This window comes from Leptonychotes weddellii, chromosome 9 (assembly GCF_054177405.1).
Source record: "Leptonychotes weddellii isolate Sample4059 chromosome 9, ASM5417740v2, whole genome shotgun sequence".
NCBI lineage: Eukaryota > Metazoa > Chordata > Mammalia > Carnivora > Phocidae > Leptonychotes > Leptonychotes weddellii.
In genome coordinates this window covers 74965804-74984105 of record NC_138377.1, presented here as the reverse complement: position 1 = coordinate 74984105, position 18302 = coordinate 74965804, and the positions used below count along the sequence as shown (strand labels likewise).

At 37.7% G+C, this 18302-nt stretch overlaps 2 protein-coding genes and 1 pseudogene across 16 annotated transcripts in view; 2 read left to right on the top strand and 1 right to left on the bottom strand.

Moving 5' to 3' along the window:
* The window catches only part of GANC (glucosidase alpha, neutral C), a 68522-nt gene extending 62284 nt beyond the window's left edge, over positions 1–6238 (bottom strand). For 5 of the 12 annotated variants that reach the window (XR_014148596.1, XM_081830983.1, XM_081830984.1 and 2 more), the window contains exons 1-4: positions 5744–5965; positions 5039–5381; positions 3560–3622; positions 2077–2185 (exon numbers count right to left, since the gene is read on the bottom strand). Coding sequence is in view for 10 of the 12 variants with exons in the window: in XM_081830983.1 (XP_081687109.1) it covers positions 2077–2185; positions 3560–3622; positions 5039–5067 (201 nt within the window). In the remaining 2 variants the exon portion in view is untranslated. Of the gene's footprint in view, positions 1–2076; positions 2186–3559; positions 3623–5038; positions 5382–5743; positions 5966–5986 lie in introns of those variants that run through there. The other 7 variants (XM_081830990.1, XM_081830989.1, XM_031026400.2 and 4 more) reach the window with 5 other exon arrangements.
* The window catches only part of TMEM87A (transmembrane protein 87A), a 43629-nt gene continuing 31482 nt past the window's right edge, over positions 6156–18302 (top strand). For all 4 annotated transcript variants that reach the window (XM_081831004.1, XM_081831001.1, XM_081831002.1 and 1 more), the window contains exons 1-6: positions 6156–6299; positions 7570–7630; positions 10106–10191; positions 15132–15245; positions 17383–17433; positions 17512–17556. In XM_081831004.1, the coding sequence (XP_081687130.1) occupies positions 6156–6299; positions 7570–7630; positions 10106–10191; positions 15132–15245; positions 17383–17433; positions 17512–17556 (501 nt within the window). The remainder of the gene's footprint in view (positions 6300–7569; positions 7631–10105; positions 10192–15131; positions 15246–17382; positions 17434–17511; positions 17557–18302) is intronic.
* Positions 12113–12212, top strand: LOC115940392 (U6 spliceosomal RNA; annotated as a pseudogene).

The following is an 18302-nucleotide window of genomic DNA, read 5'->3' as shown; positions in this document are numbered from 1 at the left end:
TCCAAAGAGGGATGTGTATAGAGAACTGATCTACAGTTTGGTAAAAGGTTGTGTGTGGGGATCTACCACTAACTGCACTGGTATCAAGGTGCATGGACATTTGCATTCTGGCCCACAGAGTGCTTTTGCCTCATTTACTTTGCTTCACCATGAGTCTTCATGACAGTGGATATTCAGATGCTCAATATACTGAGGCTCCCCAAGGATGGAAAGTGATTCTTGCCCTGACTATGGGATAGCTACAACTCTCTGGGTTTAGACACACTGGAGACAGGAATGAAAATGAGCAAATGACAAAAACAAAAACAAAAACAAAAAACCCCCAAAACAAAAAAACATAAAACAAAACAAAACAAAAAAAGAAAGGAAAAAGAAAGAAAGGTACCTGACATCTGGTGGCAGGCTTAATGACTATGACTCTTGGAAGGTTCCTAGTGGACTCCTTGCATTTCCTGGAGCCAACTGCTTCTGTTGACTATGAATACAGAGGTTTGGCTGGGTGTCAGGCTATTAGACCACATGCAAATGGCAGGTGGCTCCCCAGGAAGGAAATCAGTGCTACTCCATGTTTTCCCATGAATAGCTATCAAACTATGCTAAAAAAAAATGATTAGTATAGACATGGATCAGTTGTAGAGGACCTATGACTTTGGGCGGGGGGGGAGTACCATGAACTAAGAACTCAGAGGCATCAAAGATGCCAAGCAAGGGGGCAAATGCCTCCAGAAAAAAAAAAGGTGGTATAAAAGCAGCACTAGGTTTCAGAGAAAGGTTAACCATCCCATCTGTGTAGTTAAGAGACATGAACTAAGTATACTGCTACCACAATATACCCTTAAGTAACCAGAAGTTGGGGACAGGGGACAGGGATAGAGAACACAGAACTGTTGACATGATTTTAGCCCTTATTTTGAATTCAGGCAAGAAAAGTATGTTAGAAAACTCCACATCTATGAAATAGCTAAATTTTCTAAAATTTGTAAGGAAGGTAGCCTTCCTCAGTGTGCAACTGATCCTCCTGTCTGGGAATAAAGTTGGAACCCTTTGCTAAATTAAAGGTCTTACAAATGTTATAGAGAACCCCCTGCTGTGGAGAAGTTTTTATTCTGTCTTCCCTGAAGTGGTTCCTCAGTGCAGCACCATGGGGTGAGAACTATGCCACAGGGAGATCTCTCACAACTTTGCAGGAAAAGGGGGGATTTCTTCTCAGTCACCTGTTAGGGAACCTAGACTGCATGGCTTTAAGTATGTCTTTTAGTTACATGAACTACCAATTAAGTCATATTGGTTTGAGAGGCCTTAGAAGCATCTGAAGCTTCTAAGAAGACAAGGAGGCTCTAGAAGTGAGGGTCAGGCTAGGAGCATGGGTACTTGTGCACGGTCACACTTCCTGGCTCAGCCCATATAGCACTTCCTCTGTGACTGGCCCATCCGAAGTAGCATGATGACTTGACAAGTGAGAAAAAGTACTTAATATACTGCTCTAATCCTTTCAGTATGTAATAACTAGGGTGATCTGCTAGTGAAGCAGTTTAGGAGATGGAACATTTGTGACTTAGGTTTTCAACTATACAGTCCCTTGTTCCCCTGGCCCACCCACATTTTGAGGTTTGGACAGTCACTGAATCTGTACCTTGCTCAGGCTGCACGCTCAAGTGCACACTGTCTAATAGTAACAGAACATGGGTACTTGATAGAGTTGACAGATGCAGGTGAAAACTCTGATTACCAGCTGCATGACTTTGAGCAGGTGACTTTCTAGTCACTTTTCTGTATTATGAGGACGAATTAAAAGGAAATAACATTTGTAAAACATCTAGGAAAGCATGTGATACACAGGCAATCTATAAGTTAACACTCACATTACTGTTAAAGTAGTATTCATGTATATAACATTGCTTTATCTACACTAGTGTAGATAATGTTACATTATTACTGTAGATGACATTACTTCCCTAACGAAGTTTATTTTTGAAGCATACGTAGTTTTAATTAGCCTTTGTGGAAATTTACTTCATTCAAACCCAACTTAATATAGAAACAAATAATTCTCTGTAGGAAATACTTCTCTCTCACCTTGGTTGTTTCACTGATGATTTGGAACTTGGTGCTGTCTTTGCCTATTGTGGCTGAGTCTAGTGATGCCTGATAGGTGGCTCTCCTGGAGAGCTGCTGTTTCTGACGCCTGCCGATATACAGAATACAAATACCTGAGAATTATTTGTGACTGTCAGCATCCAAAAGACTATATTATCATGTGGAAGTCATTAAACTTCACTATGATGGTAAATGAACTGGGTCCAGGCAGTATTAGTACTCTAATAAAGTACTAACAGGAGTACTTTGTTATTACAGTGCCAATAAAATTAGTACTAATAAGAATAATACGAATGAAATTGTTCAACATAGCACTGCCCAAGGATGGCATTTTGTCCACTTTATTGAGAAGGTGGGGCAGTTTTCATAGATGACATTTATTATCTTGTTAATTTTCCTTCCTCTTTCCATGAAATGTACACTTCAATAGAAACTCAATAAATTCTAATGGAAATCCAATATAATCCAATGACTTAACAAAATGACCAAGAGTTTCCTATAGAATTCCCTCTAAGGTACCTATTCAGAATTTAGGTGATCTGATTTTCTTCCTTTAGAGTAGTGTGAATTAATTAGAAAGTTGTAACATAGGATACAATTTTTGGTGGTTTCAGGTTTAGGATCACGGAAAGACACTCAACAGAAAGATTTTAAAGAAATTTTTTTTTTGAAGCTCTGGGAAAATAGGTAATCTTATATAGTGGTGATGGGAGTACAAAACGGTACAATCCCTATGGGGGAGGGGGCCTCTGGTAATAGGTATAATTTTAAATGTATCTATTCTTTGATGCAGTAATACCATTCCTGGAAATTAATCCTATAAATACACTTGTAGGTGTAGGAAATGACATATGTATAGCTTTTCATTATGGCATGATTTTATAGCTAAAAGATTAAAAACTCAAGGATCTACCAATAGGAAGGAGACTGAATAAATCATAGTACATACTACACAGCTATAAATAGAGAGGGCAATCTCTATATACTCATGCAGAGCTCTTCAGAATAAACTATAAAGCAGAAAAAAAAGGACACAACAGCATATATAGGAAGCTACTTGGTATAAGAAAGGCAGTGATATAAGAATGTATGTATTTACAAAAAGAAATACTGGGAGGATAAATAAGAAATTAATAAATCTGGTTACTTAGAGGGACAAGATGTGGAATGGGGTGATGGGGACAGGCATGGGAGTAACACTTTTCAAAGTATATCTTTTTATATTATTTGACTTCTGAAACCTGTAAAAGTATTATCTATTCAAATACATAAACACTTTTAAAATAAAATATGTATTTATTGAGAAATTTAAATAAGACAAAGTAAGTGTATAAAGGTGAATGTCTCCTGTCTGATGAATTTCTTAATGATTACATTTCCTAATTGACCCTTTCCTTAAAAAGCCTATAAACATTGCAATATTGAAATGTTTTGATCTAGGTAATACATTTCCTCTCCTTACCTGTAGAAAGCAATCTTGCTGCAATCTTTGAAAATGTTTTTATCCACAGCTTCACCTTCAACACTAAATAAAAAGACATTTTAAGAAACATATTTTCTACAAGGTCTGTGAATCCAATTTTTGTTCCTGCTCTAACTATAGCATGAACACAGGTAATAAACTTCTGCAAAGCAAAACTGTGTCATGGCCATAACATAACACGATAGCTGCTGTGCTGCAGAATAACATCCTTTTGTAAATCACACAAGATAAACAACAAAACATCAAGTTCTGGGATTACTCTGAAAGCACTGGAAAAAGAGTATTGTCACTTACAAGGAAGAGTTCTTTTAAAATAATGGCTGAAGGCTATGACTACAACAATAAAATTAGAAGCAAAAACACACAAAAAACCCAAATGAAAAAAAAATCTACCCACTTATTAATTCAATAAAATATTTTCAGAATATTCCTACTGAGTGCTGGGCTCTAAGGAAGATATGAAGAGATGTGTCTGAGCTTCCTACAAGAGCCTAACCAACAAGCACAAATCAACCTGACAAATGCTTTAACAAAGGTATATGCAAGGAGAATAATAGAAACAGATGTAGAAGGAAAATTTTTTGCTTTTTAAGATGATGCTGGCAATTAGGAGCCAATGCTTTCTAAAACCAAGTTCCCAGAACAGCTGTTTCTGGAATAGAACATGAATAAGATACATGCATATTGCTACTAGAGAATATGTATTTAAATTAGCGTCCAGTGGCACCTGGCTGGATTAGTCAGTCCATGCAACATCTTGATCTCGGGGTTCTGAGTTCGAGAGCCCCGTGTTGGGTATAGAAATTTCTTAAAAATAAAATCTTTAAAAAATAAATTAGCCTCCGTATGATTAAAACAACCACAGGCTGTAAGGAGGGGGAAACACACTGGCCTTCAAGCAGACATGTTGCTGAATACAGCTGTAGTCAGCATGTCTATGAATATGTAGGAAACTATGATTGAACACAAATTTCAAGATATTAAGAAAACAAGCCCACACAGATACACTTGGCTGTACTAAATTATTTTCTTGGAAGTCATCAAATCCTTCACTGATGCAGTCTTTGTCACTGTTTCTTTTAATCAACTGTGCAAAGATTAGAGAAATTTGCAGTCTTTGCTTTCCAGCTTTGAAGAATGAGCTCTGTAATAATATAGGAAGATGGGGGTACAGCTGAACATGGAAAGCAACATGCTTGAAATTCACATGTTACAGTTCTGATCACAACTCTTCAACTGTTTTGTGAACCATCCTGAAAGTATTTTGAGGGGCTATTAATATCAACTAATTCCCTGGGGAATTGAGAAAAAATGATAAAGTACATAAATATGAAACATGCAAATAAGAGGCCATTCAAACAATCAGTAAAACCTTCAAAACCAGAATGTTGCTTTCAGCTACTATCTATCCCCTGCTGTCTGGATTCAGTCCCTGCAGGACCAACACTGGGCCTTTACCTGATTTCCTCTTTCCCAGCAGCTTCCATGGCTTCCCAGTCAATCCGACTGACTTTCAGCGCTCAGGGCAAGGCCAAGGGCAGTCTTTTTTAAAACGCCGATTGGACGTTTTTCTAAATTACAGCCAGGACTTCACCACTGTCAGGTCCTGGGAAACGGAGTCCTCTCCAGGTCCTTAAGGACTAGCAAATCTGCACTTACTACTGGGTTTTCCAGGCCCAAACTTGCGTTTCGAGGGATTTAGTTGGCCACTTTTTCTTGGTTACGAGCGCCCGACGAAGAACTGCTTTCATTAGGAACCAATACTGTCTTTGCAGTGGAGGGGGCGTGTACTCAAAGAGCCCTAGAGGATAAAAGTCAAGAGCGTGAGAACCAGGAAGTACCGAGACCGCTTGCCTGACCCAGGCCAAATTTCTGCAGGTTTATCTCAGTGACCGTGACGCCACAGGTACTGAAAACTGACCCACTCTTTCAGTTTTTAATAGAAAGTGCTGGCCGGCTCTGTGCTGAAGATTGATGTTCCCCGGTCAAATTCTGCAGCATCATACTTTTCAGGGCTAGAACGGTCTTTATAAAGGGCATATCTACTACAGTCCAAACAGTTCAGTAAGTGCTTATACTCTACCACTGCCAAATTCCAGTCTTTGCTTAAATATCTCCAGAAAACCGAGAACTCACTACTACACGCCAAACAGGCGGACTTACGGCTTTCCCAGACTTCTGGCCCCAGCGACTGACTTTGATCTAGAAGGGATGACAGGCTTGGGCGAACGAGAGGAGGAGAGAGCCAAACGCTACATTGGGTGCTTGCTTGGTCCCCAGACCCTTTAAGGGCCGGGAGAGAGAAGAGCCGACCGAAGCGGAGACGGCTTTTGGTGAACATCCTAATGCTCCAAGGTGACCGGGTTACCACGGGACTACGCCTGCGCTGTACGGTCTAAAACTCACACGAGGTCGTGACGGCTGGCTTAGGGAGTGGCTGCTGGGTGGCAAAACAAACAAGCACCGCGAGGTTTCGAGGACCCGGATATTCCCGCCCCCAGAGCAGAGCCGGAAGAGGGCGGGGCGAACCGGAAGAAGGTGAAATGCTTTCGGTAGGCGCTCCACGGCTGTGAAGATGGCGGCGGCTGCGTGGCTTCAGGTGCTGCCTGTCATTCTTCTTCTTTTGGGGGCTCAGCCGTCCCCATTGTCGCTCCTCGGTGTAGGACCGGCACCTGTCGCCGCTGCCGACCGATCCAAGTGGCACATTCCGATACCGTCGGTGAGTGTTCACTTCAGAAGCAACTGAGACTGGAGGAACAAGGGGTGGGGCTACGGCGGCCCTAGGGGTCCATGAAGGTTTCGCAAAAGTCCGCTTCCGAAGGGGTGGAATTACCTGGAGCGTCTGTGTCGCTGGTTAGCAGGGACCCACCTCCTTGGAGTGGAAAGCCGTGCACTTCTGTGGGTAGGTTAGCGGGAGTGCCAGGGCCACTTCAGGAGCGGAGAAGAATGGTGGAGCGGTTTCTTATCAGCTAAGTCAGAACTTTGAATGCTTTATTTGAGACGGGAAAGTTGATGAATAGGTAGAGAACGGTTTCCCTTTCAGCCGGTTTCACAGAATCCAGTGACCCCGAGTTGGATGAGAGCGATCTGAAATTGGTGTCTTTCTTTTTTTGCTCTGCACTTCTTTATTACTGGATGATTCTACTTACGAAGTTGTTTGATTTCATTGGAACTTTGTAGTGGTTATTCTAAGCTTTGCTGTGTGATTAGGAAGCCTAGGCATTTAAAAAATGTATTCTAACATGAGAATGGCTGAAATGGAAGAAATTGTATTCTAAAATTTGATATGGTAAAGGTAGTCTTTCTTTTGGACAATTTACTAGATAGGTTGACCCTTTCTGTCCCCCCACCCCCTCCTTTAAACCTCATTTGAGTAAGAGCTATAGTCCTGCGAGCCAGCAAATCAGATGCACCCAGGAAATGCCAAAAAGCATTTTGTCCTTTTGAAACCACGGTGGACTTTTTGTTTCGTTCTGCTCTGCTCACTGGTTGTAATGTCCAAATCTTATTTGAGCTTTTACATAGCAAGCATTATAGCTTTTGTTCATTTGGTGAAGATCTTCAGGTTCTGACTTTTAGGTGTTGTTGCTGAAATGGTTACTAGTTAAATTCGTCTTGTCTGCTCATACAGTAGTTTATTTGAAGAAATGATTGGATTATTCTTAACAGTGATTAGTGAGTAAAGGGAATAAACTAATTAAGGAGTACCTCCCATGAAGATTTAAGTTGGGATTTCTGTCAGCTTCTCTCCTAGAGTCCTTGCTTCATGGCTTGCCGGGGGGGGGAAAAGATTGTGTCTGCACCAAGCTACAAAACTGCAGTTTGGATATGGTTGAATTTTACTAAAAGGAAGGATATTGATGTATTTTTTGTTGTTAAGAAAACTAACTTAAACATTTTATAAATTTAGGTTTTTATAACAATTATATTCTGCCTTGGGAATTAAAGTGAGCTGATGCTAATTATCTTTCTCTCCTTTATCTTTGCAGGGGAAAAATTATTTTAGTTTTGGAAAGATCCTGTTCAAAAATACCACTATCTTCCTGAAATGTGAGTTTTTGCATTTCATGAAGTTTTTATTTGAGTTTTTAAGTGATCCTTAAACTTTTTAAATTACCTAGTTTCTATCTCTGACCTACTCTAAACATGAACTTCAAAATTTAATAGTCTGGCACTATCTAGGCATAAACATTGTAGTGTAATTAAGGTCTTTTCAGTGAGTAATTTTCAGAATACTTGTGTGAACTTTATTTTATTCTCTTGTTTCTCTGGTGTTTACTATATACAGTTAGACAAATTATGTTGTTTGATTGTCTGCATGGTGTTTTAATCTGTCCTGTGTTAGAGATACCACTGACTTTGCTTTTGTGTGCTTGTTAGATGTTTACTGAACACATGACTTAGGTTTGTCAGACCTTTGGCTCTGAATGAATATGTTCAGTAAACCTTTGTTTACAGAAGGAGTATTTTACTATTTGGATCTTTGGAAGAGGAAGCTCAAAGATATTACCGGGGTATAGGGATTATATAGAACAAAACCAGTCTGTCCAGTGAGAAAACCACTGTATCTGAATCCAGAATATCCTGTTGCATATTAAAGAAAGGCTTCCTTTTATTTTTGAAACTTGCTTTATTTTAGGGTAAATGATCATGGATAGCTCTGTTTCGGGATCAGGGATAGAAGTTCAGATCATCCGTGTGTGCTTCTTTGCATGTCTTTCTCCATGAAAGTGCAAAGTTGTAAGTTGTAGTTGGATGATTTTGTTTTAATCATTTAGTAAGTAGTTATTAAAAACCTACTATGTGCCAGGCATTGTTTTAAACAGCAGGGAAGTGATAGAAAAGGCCCTCTCTCTTCCTGAGCTTACAGTCTAACAGGAGTGAAGGGGGCCAGTAAAATTTCTATAAAGAATAGACTATGTCTATGAAAATACAATCTCTTGACTGATGACTTAAATTTGGTTTAAATCAGATTACTGAAATAAACTGGTCTGTCTTGTGAGGTTGATGTGCTAGATAAGAGTAACTTTTAGGGATAACAGTATTTGGTTTTTTTGAATAACCTGACAGCCTGCATGCTGGTCTACCTTTTTATCATGTATAGTCTTTTCTCACCTGTATTTTGATCAGCTGGTGCTTTGCCAACTTACACAAGCTGCATTATTTTGCAGTGTTTACATTTCATTTTTTGGGAGAATTTGAGGCTCCTTAAAAATTACATTGTCTTTCATTTTGTTACTTCTCTGCTTTCTCACATTTACCTTGTCTCTGATTGTATACTTTAGGGCTATCTATGTAGCTTTCCATGAAATTGCCAGGACCATTTTCGTCTCTTAATGCCATCCATTCAAAGTTCTGAATGGTGTTTTTTAACATACATAGTATTTTTTCAGCCAAGTCTTTCTGCAGATCTTCTGTTTAGGGGATTTTCTTATTGGCTCTGTTGAGTTAATCCCATCTTTGTATGGTTCTTCTGAATAGTTAACAGTGAGATCACAAATATCCTTTTTATCATTTCCATAAATTCTATTTAGCACATCAGAGTTTTGTGTATTTTAATTGACCCTCGTAAAAGTATGTCACTTGAAAATTAATTTGAGAAAACAATTTAAAACAAAGAAAAGGGAAAGGTAATAATTTTAGGTGTGGACCTTTTGTTAAGAACCAAAAATAGATTCCTAGATGCAGTCATGTTTATCTTTGTCACATTTGTATAAGGCAGGTATCTTCTAGTATATTTTCTGTAACACAGCTGGAATCAAAGATAAACTGACTTCCAGGTGGGACAGCTGATCAGTGATACAGTCAGATTTATGCTCTCAAATTTTCAGACTAATGCCTTGGTCCACTAGAATACTCTTTCCAAACTATGTTTAATTAGGTATGAGGCTCTGACTCATGAGGTTCGTTGAGGCCTTTCTTAAGGTGGGTTTTGGAAAGAGTCTTTCATTTTTGCTTTTAGTCTTCCTGCCTTCCCCAGCCAAGGTTTGCTTTTTTTCCTTTTTTCTTTCTGTCTAGTTTTGATATCTTTCAAGGTCTAAGCCATTAATTTTTCCCTCAGTGGAACTCTTTTGAATACTGCCTTATGATGTCCCTAATGTTATTCCTTGTTTCTCCAACTAGAATGTAGCCTCCTACAGAGTCCTGTTCTCTAGCCTAACAGTGTCATGTAGCTTTGTATACTTAAGTGCTCTGCTCAGTAAATATTTGAATGATAATAGAAGACTGGTTTTAACTTAGGACTGCTGTATCACTTCCAGGTTTTTTGCAACAGAGAACCAGAAATTGAGGTTTTAAGGCATAAAAGTAGATACATTTAAGCAGGTCAGAAACTTCTTTTGTGAACAACAGTACTTTTATCTGAAGAATATCCACTTCTTTTTACGTATATTACTTCAGTACCTTGTGTTGGGAGAAGAGATGGTCTTTGAGTATCTAAATTTAGCAGGAAAAATAGAATGTGTAACAGTTTAGGAAAAATGCTTTGGGAATCATCTTTATTCACAAAGTTTTCTTCTTTTATAGTTGATGGAGAACCTTGTGATGTATCTTTGAATATAACCTGGTATCTGAAAAGTGCTGACTGTTACAATGAAATATACAACTTCAAGGTAAGGAATATAAAATTAACAGACTTTCTTGGACTTTAAATATCATCCTGTCCTACCTTATAGAGGAAGGAGTGTCATGTAGCTAGCAGGAGAAGAGCTGAAATTAGAATCTTCTGTGCTTCCCAGTTTGCAGACCTACTATGCTAGCAATTCTCAAACTTTTTGGTCTCAACCCTTAAAATTTACTGCAGACTTCTGCTCACTTTGGCAGCACTGTAGGAATGCTGACAGTACTGAATCCCATCTTCGGCCCTCCATTTTGTTTATGTTTGTTTAGTTGCTTCTCTTGTGGGGCTATGTGTTTCAGGCCCCTTGGAGATTATTATAACATAACCTTAGAAATATCCAAAAATCTATTATCAAACTCAACACCCAGAGAACAAATAATCCAGTCAAGAAATGGGCAGAACATATGAACCACATTTCTCCAAAGAAGACATACAAATGGCCAACAGACTCATGAAAAAATGCTCAACATCACTTAGCATCAGGGAAATACAAATCAAAACCATGAGATACCACCTTATACCAGTCAGAATGGCTAAAATGAACAAGTCAGGAAATGACAGATGTTGGTGAGGATATGGAGAAAGGGGAACCCTCCTACACTGTTGGTGGGAATGCAAGCTGGTGCAGCACTCTGGAAAACAGTAGGGAGGTTCCTCAAAAGGTTGAAAGTAAAGCTACCCTACAACCCAGCAATTGTACTACTAGGTATTTATCCAAAGGATACAAATATAGTGATTCGAAGGGGCACATGCACCCCAGTGTCTATAGCAGCAATATCCACAATAGCCAAACGAAGGAAAGAGCCCAGATGTCCATCAACAGATGAATGGATAAAGAAGATGTGGTATATATATACAATGGAATATTACTCAGCCATCAAAAAAGGGAAATCTTGCCATTTGCAACAATGTGGATGGAACTAGAGGGTATTATGTTAAGTGAAATAAGTCAGTCAGAGAAAGACAATTACATGATCTCACTCATATGTGGAATTTAAGAAGCAAAACAGAGGATCATAGGGGAAGGGAGGGAAAAATAAAACAAAATGAAATCAGAGAAGGAGGCAAACCATAAGGCAAACCTTTTTTGTTTAAAGATTTTATTTATTTTTATTATTTGAGAGAGAGAGAGTGGGAGAGAGCATGAGCGGGGTGAAGGGTAGAGGGAGAAGCAGACTCCCCGCTGAGCAGGGAGCCCAATGCGGGACTTGATCCCAGGACTCCAGGATCATGACGTGAGCTGAAGGCAGACACTTAACCCACTGAGCCACCCAGGCGCCCAACCATAAGAGACTCTTAACTCTAGGAAACAAACTGAGGGTTGCTGGAGGGGAAGGGGTGGGGGGCTAGGGAAACTGGGTAATGGGCATTAAGGAGGGCATGTGATATATGAGTACTGGTATTATATAAGACTGATGAATCACTGAACTCTATCTCTGAAACCAATAATACACTATATGTTAATTGAATTTAATAAATAAATAAATAATTTTAAAAAGGGGGAATGCCTACCAAAGCCAGGATTGGGGGAGGCTTGTTTTGGCCTTCCATGAATCTGTTAGAGAGAACATAGTCTTTACCTTTCCTGATGCACAGATGGTGCCACAAGATCTAATTAATGATTAGCTGTTAATTAGGTGCATGCAAGCTCTTTGCAGGTGCATGGGAATCCTTTGATCTCACTACAGTGCCCTCCTGTGTGTCCGCTCACTGTATAATATCTATTGACTAAGATCTGGATTTTGCAGAGAGTAACTCTGCAACTGCTGTGAATTGTCCTCTGCCCATTTTCCTCCCCGTCAGTAAGTTACCCTGAATAAAACTCTGCATAAACTGTAGAGAGTTGCCTCCTTCGTTTTCTTGTCTCAAAATACTTTCTCAGTTTGTGGAATACTTTATTGTTCCTCCTCCACCTTCTAACAAGCACATATACTAAAATTGGAACAATACAGAGAAGATTAGCATGGCCTCTGCACAGGATGACACCCAAGTCATGAAGCATTCCTTAAAAAAAATTACTGCAGTTCCCAAAAAGTCTTTTGTTCATGTGGGTTACTGTATTAGAAATTAAAACAGAAAATACAGATATATGTATTAATTTATTTTAAGATAGCAGTCACAAGGCATTGCATGTTAATACAAAAATTTTTTAATGAAAAATAATTTTTTCCAAAAAAACACAGAAGAGGTATTATTTTATATTTTTGCAAAGCCCTTCATTTAATGTTGGATATAATAGAAGACAGCTGAATTCTTATATCTTCTTCACTCAGTTTATTGTGATATATTATTTTGGTTGAAGTATATGTACAAAATGTGGCCTCATACAGATACATAGTTAGAAAAGGGAATGATATTTTAATAGTGTTTTCAGATAATTGTGGATAGTGTTCTTTGATTCTATACCAAAACATAACAAGTAGAGTTTCTTAAAGGTTGGTGGCAATGTGGAATCTGAAACCATATCAGTGAACTTTATTCTTAGTCTTTTGTATTTAAATAAGTTGGTGTGTCATGCACTTTGGTCTTTTATCTGTGTCTGATTTTGGTTATTTCAAAAATACTGCTTGACTGAATTTTATAAATCTTTAAAATACTAACTCATTCTACAATTAAGTTGAAATTATATTTTTTTTGTTTCTTTTTTTAAAGATTTTATTTATTTGTCAGAAAGAGAGTGTGCACAAACAGGGGGAGGGGCAGGCAGAGGGAGAAGCAGGCTCTCCACTGAGCAGGGAGCCCTACGTGGGGCTCAGTCCCAGGACCCTCGGTTCATGACCTGAGCCGAAGGTAGATGCATAATGACTGAGCCACCCAGGCACCCCGAAGTTATGTTTGCTAATATTACCCTCCTGTCACATCAGAAACTCCTTAAGTATTGGACACTGTTAAGCTCATTGTGAGGAAGAACAATTTGAAAGCTCAAATTTTATCATTGGCAAAGAGTACTCTCGGTTGTCTTCCTTGAAGTAACAGCCTCCCTTTGCCCATTTTCAAGAAAGTATCTCCCAGATAACCAAATCTGAATTACTGTAGTTTGTCAGTTATTCTTTTTTTTTTTTTTTTGTAAGATTTTATTTATTTGACAGAGAGAGACACAGCGAGAGAAGGAACACAAGCAAGGGGAGTGGGAGAGGGAGAAGCAGGCTTCCCGCTGAGCAGGGAGCCTGACGCAGGCTCGATCCCAGGACTCTGGGATCATGACCCGAGCCAAAGGCAGACGCTTAATGACTGAGCCACCCAGGCGCCCCTTGTAGGTTATTCTTTCAGGCAAATGAAAAAAGTGGATAGTTCAGGTTATAAGTCAAAACAGTTGTAAAGGGTTTTATCTCATTTATAATATTTTGCATATTTCCCATTTTGTCTCATAGAATATTAAAAAAATGCACAAACTCAAAAGTCCAGATTTAATAACGTTAATAGTTTTTACTGTTTCATTAAGGACATTTTTATGTAAAACTGGCATTTTTTTTTTTTTTTTTTAAGCTGTATGTGATCGATTGTGATGACTACTGGTACAATTAACCAACTGAGCCACCCAGGCATCCCGACTACTGGTACAATTAGATGCCACTGCCTTGGTTCCTGATACGGGGCAGCAATTTTACCTATCATTACTTTTGCATTATCAGTACAAGGGAAATAGCATATTATTTTATTATTAGTAGTGTGGAAATAGTTTTAGACCTCATTTCAGAGTTGACATAGTACACTGTACTTGGGCACTGAAGATATATGGCTCCAAGATGGATATTTCAGGCCTTTTCCATTCTGTTTCTAGTCTCCATTTATTTCTTTTTTCCTTTCTGAAGATATTCTAACTGGTCTTTAAAAAATGTCCACCATCCAGTTGGTTTTTCAAACCTTAAGCATTTTGATTTCTGCCTTGTGTTGGGGTTTTACATTACCTTTTTTGTGGTGTTGGTGATTGTTTTTTGCTTTTGTTGTACAACATTGGATAGGAGTGGTAGGGAGAGGAAGACTAAAAGGACTGAAGAATTTAGAGAGAAATGATAATATGTCCAGAGTATAGTTTGAAGCATTATTGATCTTTTCCTCTTAATCACTAATTGAATTTACAGTTAAAAACTTCATACATTTGGGGCATCTGGGTGGCTCAGTCGTTGGGCATCTGCCTTTGGCTCGAGCCCTGCATCTGGCTCCTGCTCAGCGGGATGCCTGCTTCTCCCTTTCCCACTACCCCTGCTTGTGTTCCCTCTCTTGCTGTCCCTCTCTCTGTCAAATAAATAAATAAAATCTGAAAAAAAAAATTATCTTCTTAAAAAAAAACCTTCATACATTTGATACTTGGAATAAACTGGTCAAGAGCTTAGCAGATCTGGTCTTTATAGGTAAGATAAGTTAAGAATGTAAAAATTATGTTGGGTTGCCACAGGACAATTATGGAAATGACATGCAGATAGTTGGAGATGTAAAACTGGAGCTTAGGAAAAAAAGGGGAAGATTAGGAATATAGGTATAGGAGAAAAACCACAGAACTGATAGATGCAGCCACAGAAATGAGTTTTTTCAGAATATCAACAGTGGGCTATGAATAGCTACAGCAGTTTTGTGCTCTATCTTAGCTTATGAGCACAAGTATATCTTTTTATTGGTGTTGGCAGTTTAGTTTATTAACTCTTGTAAATATATTTTCTTGTGACAAAACCTTCTGGACTCTGACATTTTCCAGATCTTCCTAGAATTTTTAGAAGAAGGCTTCTTTGTGAGCAATGGACTAGAATTCTGTACTTTAGAGTCTAAAACTGTGAGATTCTTGGATACTATTACACAGTTTTTATCTGATGCTGTTAACTTTTAAAATAGCAAATCCAAGCATGTATCTGTCCTATAGGCAATCTATTTGTTATCTTCTAAATACCTTACTTGTGAAAAGTAAGTTGTATACTTTGTATTTTTCTGTTTTTATAGGCAGAAGAAGTGGAGACATATTTGGAAAACCTTAAGGAAAAAAAAGGTTTGTCTGGGAAATACCAAACATCATCAAAGTTGTTTCAGAACTGCAGTGAACTCTTTAAAACACAGGTAATGTTTGATAGTGGTTGGAGAGAAATAGAAGAGGTGAAATGTGTAATATGTGTATTTTTGGTGATTCCCCATTTCCCACTTCCCAATTCTTTGTTCTTACAGAACTAACTTAGAAGCATGTTCCAAAGGTGCATAGTCAGCCACTTAGTATTTATCTCATTAAAAAGAGGATGTGCTTTCTTTCGTGTGTAAAAAGCAAATCCCTATTTTTTTTTATGGTAGAAAAAAAAAATTGCCACCATCTTAACCATTTTTAAGTGTGCCATTCAGGGGCATTAAGTACATTTGCATTATTGGGCAACTATCAATAGCCATCTCCAGAATTTTCATCATCCCAAACTGACACTTCATAACCTTTAAACAATAACACTCCCCTCCCCCCATCCCTGGTAACAACTATTCTACTTTGTCTCCATGAATTTCAGTATTTTAGATACTTACAAGGAGTGGAATCATACAATATTTGTTTGGCTTCTTTCCCTTGGTGAAATGTTCTCAAGGTTCATCCATATAGCATGTATCAGAATTTAATTCTTTTTTAAGGACAAATTGTGTGTGTGTATATATGTATATACATACATACCATATGTGTGTGTGTGTGTGTGTGTATATATATATATATATATATTCATCCACTGATGGGCATTTGAAACATTCAATTTTCAGTTCTCTTGTCATCTCATCTAATTGATACGTTCTCAGAAAAATCAGTGTTTTTAGATTTTATTGCTACAGATCTGAACTCAAAGAGTTGAATTTCACACCTTTTTTTTTTTTTTTTAAAGATTTTATTCATTTATTTGAGAGAGAGAATGAGAGAGAGAGACTGCACAAGAAGGAGTAGGGTCAGAGGGAGAAGCAGACTCCCCACTGAGCAGGGAGCCTGATGTGGAACTCGATCCTGGGACTCCAGGATCATGACCTCAGCCCAAGGCAGTTGCTTAACCAACTGAGCCACCCAGGCACCCCCACACCTTTTCTTGAGTAAAGGAGAAGAGTTGAATAATGTTGTGTTTTTAATGCTTACACATATATAATCATGTAAGTGGAATTTATATTCTAAAATTTTTTTTTGTAGAAATAGGATCTAGCATCAATTTTTTGATAGAAAAATTATACATTTTATGGGTGTTGAAAATAGTTATTGTTAACTATAGCCTTTTTGTCCTTACTGTGTTTATTGCTTTTGAATATTTAGCAAATTGCCTTGTAGAGGCAGAGTTCACCAAAAGCTAGGTTTTCTGTCCAGTTACTAGAAGTAAAGTTGATTTATAAGAAGGCCTTAACTTAATAATTAGTGATTGATAAGCAAATGAAGTAACTGATAATTGAACTATAACAATTGATAACTGAGTTCTTGTTATAGCTTAGATTTTATGGATTTGGAGGAAAAAGAAGATACCTTTAAAATGGTGGAAGAATAAGAAATCTAGAAACAGTGGAATGTTGAGTAAGCGGCTTTCTGTTAGTTTTCTAGCCTGGGAGGATTGATTGGCCTTTCTTGGATTTGATCATGGGAAGCTACCTGTTGTATACTGTTGCCCAAGGTTCACTTTGAGATCTGCTATAATCTTTCCAGGGTCTTGGCATATACCCCTATTGGTAAGCTTACCTCTCCTCCTCCAGTCTAATGTAACAGAGTTGAAATACGTGTCCTAATTACTCAGGAAGGAGAATGCCTCATCTGCTGATAACTGATAAGAAAGGTAATTAGTGTAGTTTTTTTTAGGCATGAGTGTGTGGTGGTGGAAGGAGCATAAGAGTTAAAAATCCTATGTTCAAATCCCATTTCTGCATCTAAAGCTTTATAATGTTGAGCCATATTTTTCTCATCTGTAGCAAGAGAGGGAACCATAAGATCTCTCCATCCTAAGCATATACCTTCTATTTAAGGTTTTTTTTAATTCTTAAAAATCTTTAATTCTTAATAGAAAAATTGAGTGGCCAGTTTAGTCTGATACTATTTTTTAGTTCTCTGCAGGGGTTTATTCACTTGTTTATGGTTAATTGGAAATCTTTTGTCTGTCAGTGCCATATTATTTATTGTTACAGTAAGTTTTGCTTTAACCATTTCTGTGGATTTTGAACTATGCTTTTACTATTATACTTCTTTAATGTTCTGTTTCTTTCATAGAGCTTTTCTGGGGATTTTGTGCGATTGCCTCTCTTAGGAGAAAAACAGGAGGTAATTGTTTTCATTGTTACATATTTCTGAGAGTGAAGTAAAAATTCTGAATTAATTTTCCTTTTTTAATGTTTAAAGGCTAAGGAGAATGGAACAAATCTTACCCTTACTGGAGACAAAACTGTAAGTATGGTAGGGAATTTGGGGTATTGAGCACATATTTCAGTTTTCTTAGGTTTATGTGTTTTGAATTATCTTGGTATCATACCATTTAAAAAAGAAACTTAAGAATGGAAGTTTAAACACCATGTTGGGATGCCTGCCTGGCTGAGTCAGTAGAGCATGTGACTCTTAATCCTTGGGTTTGTCAGTTTGTATCCCACCTTGGGTGTAGAGATTACTAAAAAAAAATAAATGAACTTTAAACACCAAAATGTTAATAATGGTTGTTGTGGATAATATGAGCAATTTTTATTTTATGTGTTTCCTGAATTTTCCCTATTTGCTACAATCTGTTGTTTTTGTAATTATCACCCGATAAATATGACTCATAAATAGGAAGAACCTTTTAAGAAAGAACCTCAAACTCCATCTAAAGTTATCTTATGATAGAATATAAGTGGAAGACAGTTTGGAAAATTGAAATAAGATTGAAAATGATAAATATGCCTTTATTTTCATAATTTAGTTTCTAATTCACGATAACTAATTCCTCAAAACTTTACCTCTTAAAAATATAGAGGAAATAAGACTGTTAACCATGTTGGATCATGCTTTTTACAAAACTGATTAAAGTTTTAGATTTTATAATTACTTTATTCAGACATACATATCTCAGAATTCAGCCTTTTAAAACCTATAATTCAGTGTTTTGTATAGTATATTCACAAGTTGTGCAACCACCAATCAGGATCTAATTCCATCACCCC